Raw genomic sequence first — 13,783 nt, forward strand, 5'->3', positions numbered from 1 at the left:
TATTCTAACAAATGAAATTTTATTTGATTATATTCACACCCGCTAACCAAGTTGTTTATCCACATATAAAATCTTTCAAATATCAATTTCCAAATGTATCAGCAAGATAATGATATACAATGCGCAATCTTACAAGTAATTTAATCCTAAACCATGCAAAAACATATTAATGACCTTCATATATATATAAGTGTATTACCTATATATAAACTAACTAGATCTCCTTCTTCCTATAAAACTAGAGCAAACATGATATAAATAGAAACTGGGACTTGGAACGGATATTTGGTTGATTCATGTTGTTGAGTCATGATTTAAACTCCACCCAAAGTGTTTTGGGGAAGGAAAAAGAAGTGAAATGCAATGGGATTATGGAGTTTGTAATTCAGGCCACAAAATCAGGCAACAAAGGCGCCGCAAATCTTTTCCTGCTTTGCATCTCCATGGTGTCATATGTGGTGGAATGAGAAGGTTGTGGTTGGGTGTTGATGGCGCAAAAGTCAGATTGGGTTGCTCCTTCTACATCATTAATAGTCTGGTTTGGTACGAAGTTTTGGTGGTTCCCGGAGAGAGAGAGGTTCTCACAATCGGGAAGGCCAAGGGTGAGGGAAACGCCACTGTTTCCATGAAATCCTGGTGGCAACTGTTGCCCATGGTTGAACCTCCCAACCTCTCGCATGGAACTGTAAACAGTCCCACTTAAATAGGAGTAACTGTGGTCTTTGAATAGCCTTTCATCACCGAACCTCATGTTGATTTCCCTCGTTTCACCTTGCTTCATCTCCATCTCCATTGGAAGGATGCCGAAAGCAGAATTCTGCAACTCATTCCTTGGCTTTTTCGGCCCCCTGTCGAGATCAGATGACCCAATGAGATTGAATGATGTTTGTTGCACAAGGGACCCTCCCATGGGAGATGTGGAGATTGTGGAGTTGGAAAATTGATCGGCATGGGAAGTAATACTATTATTGTTATTCTGGCTGATGGCTCTAGGCTTGGATTGAGCTTTAACTTGATCCATAGTCTGGCCACCTGAACTAGACCCTGTCTCCATTTGCTGCTCATTTTTGTTAGCATTGATCTCTTCACTGCCATTAGTGTTCCTCTCTTGTTCCTTGATTTCCTCCATGTACATTTCTTCAACCATTGGCTTCCAGAGCCGAACTCGAGCATTTATAAACCAGTTCGACACCTATATTCCAATTATGTACCAACTACATCAGCTTTCATTTCTTCCCTATGAATACAAGATAAACTACAATGCATTGAAGTTGAAAGAGAGGCCAGCTTACCTGGCTTCTTGTAAGCCCTGTTTGTTTAGCAAGCATGTGTTTGTCTGAATCTTTAGGGTAACTGCAGTCAGAAAGTTGACGCATTTCGAATGAGATAATATCAGTGTAGATATAGTCTAAGAAGAGAATTTATGGTTAAAAGAAAGAAGAACGTACGGATGAAGGAAATGCTCGAAAAGCCATGCACGAAGAACGCAAACAGCTCGTTCAGGCAATCCTCTTTGGGGTCTCCAAGCATTATGGTGTTGGATCATTCCCAACTGCTGCAGCGCCCGCTGTTGTCGAATCTGATTATCGACATATCTTAGTCTTGAACCCTCCATTTTAACACCTAAGCAATCCTCTTCCCCTAAACTCTTGTTTGTGGCTTTAGTTTGACAAGATATTGCATCTTTAAGACAGCGGAACTGCTTCGAAATTGTCTGCAAAGCAAGGGCGGTGTATGATTTCGCAGCACCCAACCTAGCTGCCTGCTCGAATGAAGCGACCACCGTTTGCATTTGATGATGGTACTGCCTGTATCTTTGCTCCACCTTCAAAACAAACGTACAAATTTGCATGAAAATTCACCTTTAAAGTGCCCAAATATTTTCAACTAGAGGTACCACAGTTTGTCCTAAATCTAAATTTTGCAGGTAATGGACCCAGTCTAGTGGCAGTCAGCTGACCTATAGGCCAACCATGCAGGCCTAGACTGAATGAAGCAATAGAAAAAGAGAAAACACTGGCCCCCGGTTTTGATGACTGGCTTAATGTTTTCGACTGCTTGATCATGACTAAGAGGGGTCCCAAACTAACCAAATTCTATACACATTTATTATATCAAACAATATCTTGTCTGTTGAATATTAAGCACGGTAAGATTTTGAACTAATCAAATTAATATGGTATTTGGTAAATGTATTTCCATTAGAGGTAGGTCATACTGTTGCAGAATGACAATTCTTTCCCTGATGAATTCTGAGATATTAAAGAATGCATTTTTTTCCCTTTCAAAATGTATAAATTAAATTAAATATAAGTAAACCTCATCAAGCATGTTCACAAGTTTTGCCTTCTTCATCTGAAGTTCCTGTCTTTGTGCTGTGGTGAGCTCAGGTCCGGGTTCAACCCCATTTTCAGCGGCACTTGAACCGTCTCCGTTCACAGCAGCCACCGGTTCTTTTTTGGCCGCTTTTGTCTTCTCCTTGGTCCCTCCAGACGGGTCAGTCTTTATCCCTTTCCCCACATTAACAACTTCATCGAGGAGCTCTTGTACTGCTCTCAGGTATTTTGATCCCAAAACTACACTTTGAACCCCGGAAATCCCATTCGAAACTACAGAAACCGTCGACGGTGAACTCCCAGATATCCTCATATCATCTGCAGCTAGTGACGTTGTTGGTGGAAGAGGAACTTCAGGTTGTCCTTGGATAACTGTTTCGACGTTACTTGACCTGTAAGGCACCTGTTGGGATGATAGACTCAGGGACAAGCCTTGCCTCGGTGACACCCCCGACCGACGTAACCCCAACTGCGAAATAACGTCGAGGGGCCCACTCGAGTTACCTGCCGTAGCCACTGCCGACACGAGCTGAGGATGGCTGCTACTTCCAGGCGATGAATTCTGTTTATCAATACTTGAGCCCCATAAATTATGGTGAACGCCGGAGAAAAGGGGTGGTGGACGGTTGGGTTCATCCGAATTGGAAGGTCCGATGGTTGGAGTTGGTGACGGGAGAGGCAGACCGACGAAGTGGTTGTGGTTAGAAGGTGGCGCGTGGGGCAAGCTTATGGGGTTTAGCGAGTTACCGGCGGGGTTCAAGAAGAACATGTTTGTGGCAGTCGCTGGTTGGTGTGTGTCAGAATAAGGTACGTAGTTTGGGTTCATGAGATAGAGTGTTTGCATCCCATCAGACGCCGCAGGAGCAGCTTGGAATTCTGAGCTCCCATGAATGTACGTCGCCATGCTTGATCTCAAACCTCAAATATTTTTTTTTTAAAAAAACCCTCACTCGTTGCAGTGTATAGGAACTTCGTAAAGACAACAGCTTGACTTCAGTTCAGGTTAACAAATGAAACCACTAGTTTTGATGTTCAATTCATTACACTCTGATGAGGTCATGGTTCTTTCTTTTCTGAACATGACCTGGAAAAAAAAAGGGGGTAAGAACCCACAACAAATATATTAGCAAACAAACACGGTATCGATTTCATGAATACAAACCCTATAATATAACATAGCAATTACTTTTAAAGAAAAAAGAAAAAAAAAACTGTTGTATGTTTCAAGAAAGTGAAGAACAAGGAGGAAGGATGTGAATACAAAAGCTAAACGTTTAAAATATCGGAGAAAGTTGTTTATATTTAGACAGAGAAAGAGAGAGGGAGACAAAAGAAAATTATTGAGAAGACACAAAAAAGAAATCAAAGAAAAGAACAGATTTCTGATAAAGAATAAAATAAAAAGAAAGGGCATGAAAAGAGATGGATTGTTGCAGAGACAGAGGCCAAGTACACAATATATTCCCCGATCTAATTTTGCAGAGAGACAGGCCAAGTACATACGAGAGATGATCAACTGCATCTAACCGCAGATACGGACACGTTATGTCTGAATCTCTATCGTATAAGAAAAATCCTTTAATAGTTTTTTGCCCATCTTGTCGGACTCAAATTCTTTGCTTTTCTTTTTCCTTCCAATTTTTCTCAACTCAAATGATTATAAATATATGATAATACAACTAAAAACGAAGAGAAAGAGATGTGATTGCTGTCAACACTCGCGACTCTGAAGGGAAAAAATGATGCTCACTTTATTTCTTTTTCCATTTTTTTTTCCTTTCAAAACTATGGGATTTTCATGCTTTCTCATTGGCGTTGATTTAAATAAGAAAAGAAAATAAATTCACTGTTGGATAAATTGCTTTTGCTTTTTGCACAGTCCCCCCCCTTTTTTCTTAATCTTATCTTTAATACCCTGTTTAAACGTTAATGTCCGATTGATAGGACAGGGGATGAACTATTTGTAATTTTAAAATATTCAAATATATCATAAGTTTGAAGTGCGAGTGAATAAAAAATTAAAGTATACATATCCTTATGCTCAAATATTTTTATTTATTTAACTAGAAAAATAATTGAAAAATCACGTGCAAGTGTTTTTCTTTTACGAATTACATAAACTGCGATGGAATGTTTTTTCCCCCCTTAATAATAGTGACCAACACCTTTGGTGCTTTTTCTTTAAAAAAAAGTTTTTTTTCCAAATATCTTGTTGTCTTGCATTTGCTTTTTATTTCTTCTTTCCTTTATGATATATATTTTTCTTTTATTTATTCTTTATTCTTTTGTGTGTGTGTGTGTGTGTGTGGTAGCAATGGGATGCAAAGAGGTAGAAGATAAAGCACTTGAGAAACACACAATGATATCCACTCTCCAAAACACCCACCAATAAGAAAGTATTGAGTACATATAATATTCCCCATCTAATAGAAATTAGTTAACATCAAAAAGTATATATTGAATACACTAGTTAACAATGAATTGATAATTATCAATGTACTAAAATTTAATTTATTGTTTAATGTTGTAATCTTAAATGTAACCATGTTTAATTTATTGATAATTCAGGTATATCCATGTTTTGTTTCTGCATTTTTCAATGCATTTAAAGTCTTTTATATTTTATATAAATTTTGATAAATTAATTTCTTTACTACTTCAACTTGTAGGAGAGGATTTGTTTGATAATTCTAATTGCTTTAATTTTTTAAGTATGTTAGGTAATTCAAAATAAAAAGAAAATTATAAAAAAAATATATTAAATAATCTAATCATTTAATTTTAAGAAATATACCCAATAAATTTTATAAATTAAATTCAGTTGTTAATTTATCACACTTAAATCTTAAATCTATGTGACCAAAACTTGAGCCCACACATTATTATCACGTGGATATTATGCCAATAATTCATATTAAATAGATGATTATAAATAGAAAGCAAATAATTTAATGATGAAATATTGTCTTTTCTTCCGAAAAGAGGAAAAAGATGGAATATTGTAGTGCTTTGTGAATTTAATTTCGTGGGTGAAGATAAAAGAGGCAGCGGCCCTTGGGAGAGATATAGTTAAGAACAAGGTAGAGTCAAGGTTTTGACTTAGTTTTCATTCGATTCTGTCAATAGTTCCGCTGACCAAGTTACTCTTCGATGTTACAAGTTTTGTCTACCGCCCCAACCTTACCTCTGTATTTTTTATTTTTTATAACACTAGAAAATATTAATTAATTAGTATATTTTGATTTATATACTGAAACTAAGGACCATAAAGTAAATATAGCTTTTTTATTTTATAATTTGATAAAAATATAACTTTTTTATTTTATAATTTAATAATTTACTAAACAAAAATAAATGTGAAATTAAAACGTGACGAACTTACGACACCAAACTCAATCAAATATGTTACTAATATAAATTATTAGTATATACCACTAACGGGTGATAGAGTGTGTATAATAAACTAAAATGTATAAAAATACTAAAATAAAGCTTTAGTTGAATGATCAATTAAATATTTTATTAATGCAATTGGTATTAGTTTAAATCTCATCGTATGCATATTTTAATTGATTTTTTAAAAAGTGAATAAACTAAAATATTCTCGAATAATAATATTATTTTAATTAAGAAAATATACTCTCGTAATTTTCTTAATTAGATTGTTGTCTAAATAACTCGTGTTACCAACTTAATTAAAAATGTTAGTAATAATATGAATACGCTTTAATGTGAAGGAAAATTTAGGCAGATCTTTCATAAATCATAAGTCAGCTGCTACACTGCCTTGTTTTTCCACTAAGAAAAGACCGCTACCAAAAATCAGCACGTAAAGAAAACGAAAAATAAACTTAAAATGAAAACAACATTTCACATCACACTCAACTCATTAATTGCATGAATATTATTTTTTTAAGTATTACTTTTTATAGATTTACAAAATAATATTTTAAAGGAGAATTCTTGCTATTATGTAAATTTCAGATTTAGTAATCTAAATGATAGTATTTAAATTTATTCTTTTAAAATTTATTATTAATAACTTGATTTTTTTTGAGTCTTATGTGAAAATAATATGTTTTCCATATAAGATTATTGAAATAGAAATTTTTAATTTGTCAAAATTAGCGGCTATTATTTGATTAAGATTAAAATTTTTTAACTTGATTAAGATTGAAAAAATATGGGATTAAATTAAATTAAATTGACTAAATCTGGAATTTATTTAAGGATGCAATTTTAGGATTTTTTTTAATCAACAAAATTTTACTTATTTTAAATACGTTTATAACATCTAAAAATATACAACAATGCTTTAAATATATGGATTATAAGATTAATTAAGCAAGCAAGCCGAAGTTGATCTTTACAAACTAAAGTCTCTTGATAAATTTTAGCCACATATTATTTTTTTTAAAAAAGCTTTTTTAGAAAAGATCTTAATTTAATACTTATGTGATTTATACTAAATCTTCAGCATATTATGACTAATTTTTTTAATACTCATCATGTAATATATTAAATAACTAAACTAGCTATTAAATTCACTCCACATTGTCTTTATCATGGTCGTTTAGAATTAGGTTTAAATATTACTATGGTTTTTATTTTTATATTTTCGACTAACAAAAGGAAAAGCGAAGTTAGAAAAAAGGTAATTGTTTTTTTACATGCCTAGAATTATCTATAGCCCTTCCCCAACTTATAAATAGAAGGATAATGCATTTCAACGCACTCGAGAACCCACGTACTCCTGTATTGGCAACAATGCTCATGTCAATCAAGTTAAGACTCAATCGGCGTTTAAAGGTAATTATTTGATAGGCACAAGTGATGAAAATTTGAGATTCTCCATGTGTCTTATTCATTTTTTAAAAAAAATTCAAAATAAAATTGAAGGATTTGTGGAGTTCAAAAGAATTTCACAACCAATGTGCTAAAAAGTTATTTGAAAATGAATAAGGAAAACTAATAAAAAAATGGATTTAATAAAACTCAAGAAAGAGAGAGATGAAGCTTAATTTCAAATCCACTTGTTCTTGAAATAAAAAAAAAAAAAAAGAATGCGAGGGATAGAAATATAGGATTTAAGGCAATGGGAGAAGGACCTATTTTGGATGAAGATAAGAGGCAGTGGGGTTGATATTGAAACCGGGACGACAAGTGGGCTTTCACTTTAAATAATCATCATTAGTACCATCATTAGTTAACATTTAACAATCATGTCTTATCAACAGACTAATGAAAAGAGATTAAGTAAAATAGATTGAAGAGCAAGGTTACAATGATTTTTCATTTCGATTAAAGAGCGATAGTGATGGGGCTTTTTATCAATTTTATCAACTAAAATTTTCAAATATTATTGTTTTATAAAATGGATTCATCTGATCGCAAAAGAGAGAGATAACTAAAGTAAGTCAATCTGGTGGGCAATTAATTTATGGAACTGTCAATGCTAGATGGCCATTATGATGGCACACAATTTCTTTTGACTTTATGCCCTACCTCCTTTAAATACATTATTATAAAATCTTATTTTATAGATCAAAATTTTAATCAGTTTCTATATATTATAAAGAACGTTCCCACTTTAATTTATTACTTAAAGGAAAAGTAATTTAATAGATATTATATTTTTGGAAAATTATAATTAAGAGTGATGTCAATCTCGTAGTACATAGCGTAATAATAATAATGTAAAAATGGATGTGACACGAAGATTAGAGAAGTAGAGACATCCATCCAATGCAGTGAGATGCTTTTGCTTTTGCATTTGCATTTGCATGTTGGACAATTTCATCATACATACTTTAATTTCTCCACTGTAGTTCTGGTTTTGATCCATCTGTTGCCCTCCCAAACCCTAAACCTAAACCCCTCCCTTACGCATATATATATTCAAAGTCATCAATCCAATCCCCTGATTGTGCATTTCCCTTCCACCCCTCATTTTGCAACATCTCATTCCCTTTTTCTTTTTCATAGATTTATATCTGAATTTTGGTACGTACGCTACAAATTATAAAATATTATATTAAAATTTTAAGTACATATGTAACACTCCTAATCCGTATCCATCGTCAAAATAAGGTTACAGAACATTACTAGAACTTACAGAACAAATACAGTTAATTCATATCATTTACTATTCATATCTGAAACTAAACATATTCAATCATATTGTCCCTGAAATTGCCCCTCGATGTCCAAATTATGCGTTAGAAACAAGTCGGGATTAAGCCGAGAACTTAAGAAATTTTTCACAAAAATTCAACATTTTCCTTATGTGCAGGGGGCACACGCCCGTGTGGCCAGACCGTGTGGTTCACACAGCCAAGTGACACACTCGTGTCTCAGGCCGTGTGGGCATTCGATGTGGAGCACACGGCCATGTTTCAGCCCATGTCCAATTTAGGTTGCATATTGACTCATACAGCCGAGCCATACGCCCGTGTGCTAGGCCGTGTGAGCATACTCACTTGCATAATTAAGGTACAACGTTCACACAGCCAAGTCACACACCAGTCTCTTTACCCGTGTGAAAATACCTGAGCATTCTGTTTTGAAATTTTAAGATGCAGGCGACACACTGCCAAAACACACGCCCACGTGCTAGGCCGTGTGTCACACACGGCTGAGACACGCGCCCATTTCTCTACTCTTGTGGACAAAATAAGATCATTTCCAAGCCTTACTTCTCACCAAACTTATCTTCCACCCACATCAACATTTTAACACATTCATCCACCAATTCAAGATATTCAAGTCTTAATCTTGACATTTTACACATACAACCAAAGTACCTTTAGGCTTCCCAATAGACAATTTATTAATATGTCAATCCAAAACTTATACTTACCTAGATACCAAATGCATATATGCATAATCATATTCATACCTCAATCATGATAATACCTTATATATATCATAACATGATCATTACAAGCTATTGCAATATCTATTTACAATCAAAACACTTTATCATTTGACATAACTTAGCTTATACATGCCATGATATGAAAAGTAATTTCAGTAATTATACCGGAATGAGCTGAAAGATAATGTGATCTTGCTCCGACCCACTTCCAACCTTTACGAGCTTTCGAGTACTATAAAACAGAGAAAAAAAACAAAGTAAGCAATTAATGCTTTGTAAGTTCGTATAACTGGAAATTTAACTTACCATTCATTTCTATTAAAGTTAACATATTAGTCATCGTAATTCACACAATTGTCAAGGAACATGAATGAGCTCATCATGTAATAACTTTCTTATACATATACTTTTCTTATAATATTTCCATATAACATGTACATTTTCATAACAAATCATCTCAAGTTCAGTTTAGCCTATGTCAGAACTTTGCCCGTTGAATTTATTTGAAATATCAATGGACACAAATGTAGTACACTTAAAATGTACAAAACTCTAATCCGTTAATTCATATTCAGGGGTACTCATTAGAGTACATAATCAGGAAGCACTCTCTCGATCCATATAATAGGAAGCTCATGTGAGCCATGTAACAGGAAGCTTACTCGGGCTATAACAGGAAACTTATAAGGGTTTGAAACAGAAAGCTCATGTGAGCTTAACGGGTAACTTCGAAGAGCTATTATTGTAACACCCCTAACTCGTATTCGTCGTCAGAATAGGGTTTAGGAGCATTACTAGAATTTACAGATCATATTCAGATATTTCATGTTATGTTACAATTGTATCAGAAATTAATTATAATTAAACCATATCGTCCCTTCTATGCGCCCTCCAGGCCCAAATCATACATTAGAAAGGAGTTGGGATTAAATCGGGAACTCAGAGACTATTTCACAAAATTTCAAAATTTTTCCTAGGTTCAAGGATTACACACCTGTGTGGTTAGGCCGTGTGGCTCACACGGCCAAGTGACATGCCTATGTCTCAGGCCGTGTGGCATATGAGGTAGGGCACACACATGTGCCCCTAACCCGTGTAACTCTCTGACTTGCAACTTAATTAAATGCAGGTGTCACTTGGGTAAGTCACACGCCTGTGTGCCAGGCCGTGTGATCAATTTCAAGTACTCTGTTTTAAAATTTTAAGATGCATGGGACACACGGCTAAAATACATGCCCATGTGCTAGGCCGTGTGTCAAATATGGCTGAGACACACGCCCGTGTCTTTCCCCGTGTGGACAAAATAAGTACATTTCGAAGCCTTATTTCTCACCTATTTGATCATTCACGTACACAAACATTTTAACACATCCAAAAGCCAATCTAAAACATTTAGAAACATATAAAACTCAAGTCTCATACTTACCATATCACTTCATAATCCATGTTTGTGAATTTATCTATTTGACCACATTTACTTGATATCATACTAATATTCATAAACCAAATTAAGCACTTATACCAAACATGCAATTAACTCATATGTTAATATGCCAAAACACATTCATTCTAAGCCATTCCAATGGCTATTTACAACCAAAATATTTGTATGTCAACTTTGGCTAACCAAACCTATACATGCCATTATATCCAAAAATAATGTCATAAATATACCGAAGTGAGTCGATGGATAGTGTGAGTAATCTCCGCCAAGCTTCCAACCCAACAAGCTTTCGAGTACTATAAAACAGAGTAAGCACTTAGTGCTTAGTAAGTTTGTATAACGGGAAGTAAACTTACCATTCATTTGTACACTAAGTAAACATACTCATGCATTCCAAACAACATGGTCATAGCCTAAGCACATAATCTCATCAAATATATTAGTTAATCATTTCATGTAAATATCAATACCAAAGATGAGCTCATCAAATACCAAGTTCCATGCATTTTATGTATTTTTCAGATATTGATTTCATTTTGATTTTCACTTGTCTTCATGTCAAAATTTCACCTGTTGAATCCTTTGAAATCTCGATGGATACAAGGGTAGTACACATAAAGTGTAAAAATAAAAAATCCTTCAATTCATGTCTGGGAGTACTCATCAGAGCACTTAAACAAAAAGCTCTCTCTCAAGCACTATAACGGGAAGCTCATTGAGCCATGTAACGGGAAGCTTATCCGAGCTTTATAACGGGAAGCTCACAAAGAGCCTACATCGGGTAGCTCCGAAGAGCACTTTAATAGAGAGCACCAGATAGCCATATAACGAGAAGTTCAGCACTACTGGGAAGCTCCGAAGAGCACCTTAACAGGAGGTTCACAAAGAACCTATAAACAAAACGCCCATAAGAGCGTGGGTATATCTACAACATATGCAAAGCACAACAAGTCTAGATGCTCAGAAGAGCATTTAACGGGAACCTCGCAAGAACACTATAACGGGAAGCTTGAGAGGGTTTGTAACGAGACGCTCTTTTGAGCTATGGTACGTCCACAACATATGCAGGAACATTATCATTTCGGGAAACAGAATCCTGTATCCAATCGAGTTTTATTCATTTTATCGAGACTTATTCGTTTATCATGAATTATCGGATATGAGGTAAATTATATTCACATACATGACATTTATACAATTTACATATTCAACATTCAAATTTAAGCATATAAATATACACAATTTAGGTGCACGAACTTACCTCGACAAATGTTCGTGAATTGACGTCTACTAATCCATCACTTTTTCTTTACCTCGATCTATCTCCGTATTTGATTTATCCGGATATGAAGCAAAAATATGAAAAACCAGCTTAAACCCTCTTCAATGATTGTTTTTAAGCTGAAAATGATGATGAATTTGTCTTGAATTTTCAATTTCCCATTTATTTCTCTTTAATTTGGAAAAATTGTAAATTTTTCCCTTATTTCACATAAAATCCTTGATTTTTTTCATGTTATGCTGCCTCAGCCATTCACATGGGTCTATTTTCCCTTTTGGTCCTCGTTTATTTACGACTTAGACTATTCAATCACTTTAGCAAGTTTTGCACCTTTTTTGTAATTTAGTCCATTTTAATTAATTGACTACCAAAACGTTAAAAATTCCCAACGAAACTTTAATACTACCTTATTGGCTTGATTTATAACACTGAGGTCTCGACACCTCTTTTTCTACATCAATTAATCTAATAAATCATTATAACCACAAATTTACTAATTCGAATATCTTTTAAAAACCTAATTTGGCTCGTAAATATTAAATAATAAAAATTATGAGCTCATTTGCCAAATTTGGTGGTCTCGAACCACTGTTTTTGACATCACTAAAAATCGAGCTATTACAATTATTAGGAAGCTCCGGATAGCCATATATCAGGAAGTTCAAGCGAGCCATATAATATGGAGCTCATGAAGAGTCATATATCAGGACGCTCATAAAGAGTTGCGGTATGTCCGCAATATATGCAGGATCAATACCAATTATATAACAGGACGCTCACAAAGAACTGCGGTATATTCACAACATATGCACGATCAATACCGATCGGGATGCTCGTAGTAACTATATAACGAGAAGCTCGAGAGCGCTTATAACAAGATGCTTTTTCAAGTTATGGTGTGTCCGCAACATATGCAGGACCACAACCAACACAAAAAATCATGTATCCATCAAATTTCATTTATTCAAACGGAACTCATTATTTATCGAGCATTATCGGACATGTGATCAATTCGATACATAAAGCATTTATACAATTCACATATACAACATTCAATTCAAGCATATAAATATACACAATTTAGTTGCACGAAGTTAATTTGACACTTGCTCGTATATAGAAATCTACTCATCTAACACTTTTTATTTTCCTCGATCTAGCTCCTTATTTGATAATTTTGGATATATATAAATGAATTTAACACATTTCATATCCAATTCAATCCAATTTACATATTAGGAAAAAGTAACATTTTTCCCCTATACTTTTGATTAATTCCAATTTTGTCCCTAGGCGCGGAAAATGAAATTCATGCAATTTAATCATGATTCCAAGCCTAACCAAAATTTTCATATAAAATTTACAACCCCTATATTTCACAAAATTCAAAAATTTCCTATGAATTTTACATCTTTTCAATTTAGTCCTAAAATCACAATTTCTTGAAAATTTCCTTTACAAAAGTTATTTATCTATCAACAACCTTTCATTTTCTACCATAAATTTCAAATTTTCAGCATACTTATCCATGGTAAAATTTTAATACTTTGATAACTTTGCAAATTAATCCCCAAATTAACTAGATTAAGTTATTACGATCTCGGAAATATAAAAATTACTAAAAACGGGATATGATTGCAATTTGATCCTTTCTATAGTTAAACATGTAATCGGTATAACTTTCGTAACGAAATTTTCATATGAATTCTCTATCATAATGCAGACCATGCAATAATATTAAAATAAATTTTCTTTCTGACTCGAATTTGTGGGGTCGAAACTACTATTCAAATTTCATTGAAAACGGGCTATTACAACATAAAATATAAAAATAAACATTTTCT

General features: G+C 34.0%; 1 protein-coding gene across 2 annotated transcripts; it reads right to left on the bottom strand.

Moving 5' to 3' along the window:
• Positions 1 to 4,158, bottom strand: LOC107906669 (BEL1-like homeodomain protein 1). 2 transcript variants are annotated; one of them, XM_016833736.2, is made up of 5 exons: positions 3,840 to 4,158; positions 2,320 to 3,420; positions 1,449 to 1,825; positions 1,293 to 1,353; positions 1 to 1,192 (listed from the first exon to the last, which is right to left on the bottom strand). In XM_016833736.2, the coding sequence occupies exons 2-5, from the start codon at positions 3,238 to 3,240 to the stop codon at positions 386 to 388; spliced, it is 2,166 nt and encodes a 721-aa protein (XP_016689225.1). In that variant the 5' UTR covers positions 3,241 to 3,420; positions 3,840 to 4,158; the 3' UTR covers positions 1 to 385. The 2 variants fall into 2 exon arrangements, with proteins under 2 accessions (XP_016689225.1, XP_016689226.1); XM_016833737.2 differs by having other exon boundaries at positions 3,790 to 4,120.
• Between the last annotated feature and the right edge of the window lie 9,625 nt (positions 4,159 to 13,783).

Source organism: Gossypium hirsutum, chromosome D05, assembly GCF_007990345.1.
Source record: "Gossypium hirsutum isolate 1008001.06 chromosome D05, Gossypium_hirsutum_v2.1, whole genome shotgun sequence".
NCBI classification, from domain to species: domain Eukaryota; kingdom Viridiplantae; phylum Streptophyta; class Magnoliopsida; order Malvales; family Malvaceae; genus Gossypium; species Gossypium hirsutum.

Bases quoted from the DNA above. Each gene is read 5' to 3' on its own strand.
- LOC107906669 (XM_016833736.2), bottom strand. From the start codon at position 3,240: ATGGCGACGTACATTCATGGGAGCTCAGAATTCCAAGCTGCTCCTGCG. The intron at 1,826-2,319 runs GTTTACTTATAT...TTTGTTTTGAAG, and splicing joins TTGTGAACATGCTTGATGAG to GTGGAGCAAAGATACAGGCA. The intron at 1,193-1,292 runs GTAAGCTGGCCT...ATTGGAATATAG, and splicing joins CAGGGCTTACAAGAAGCCAG to GTGTCGAACTGGTTTATAAA.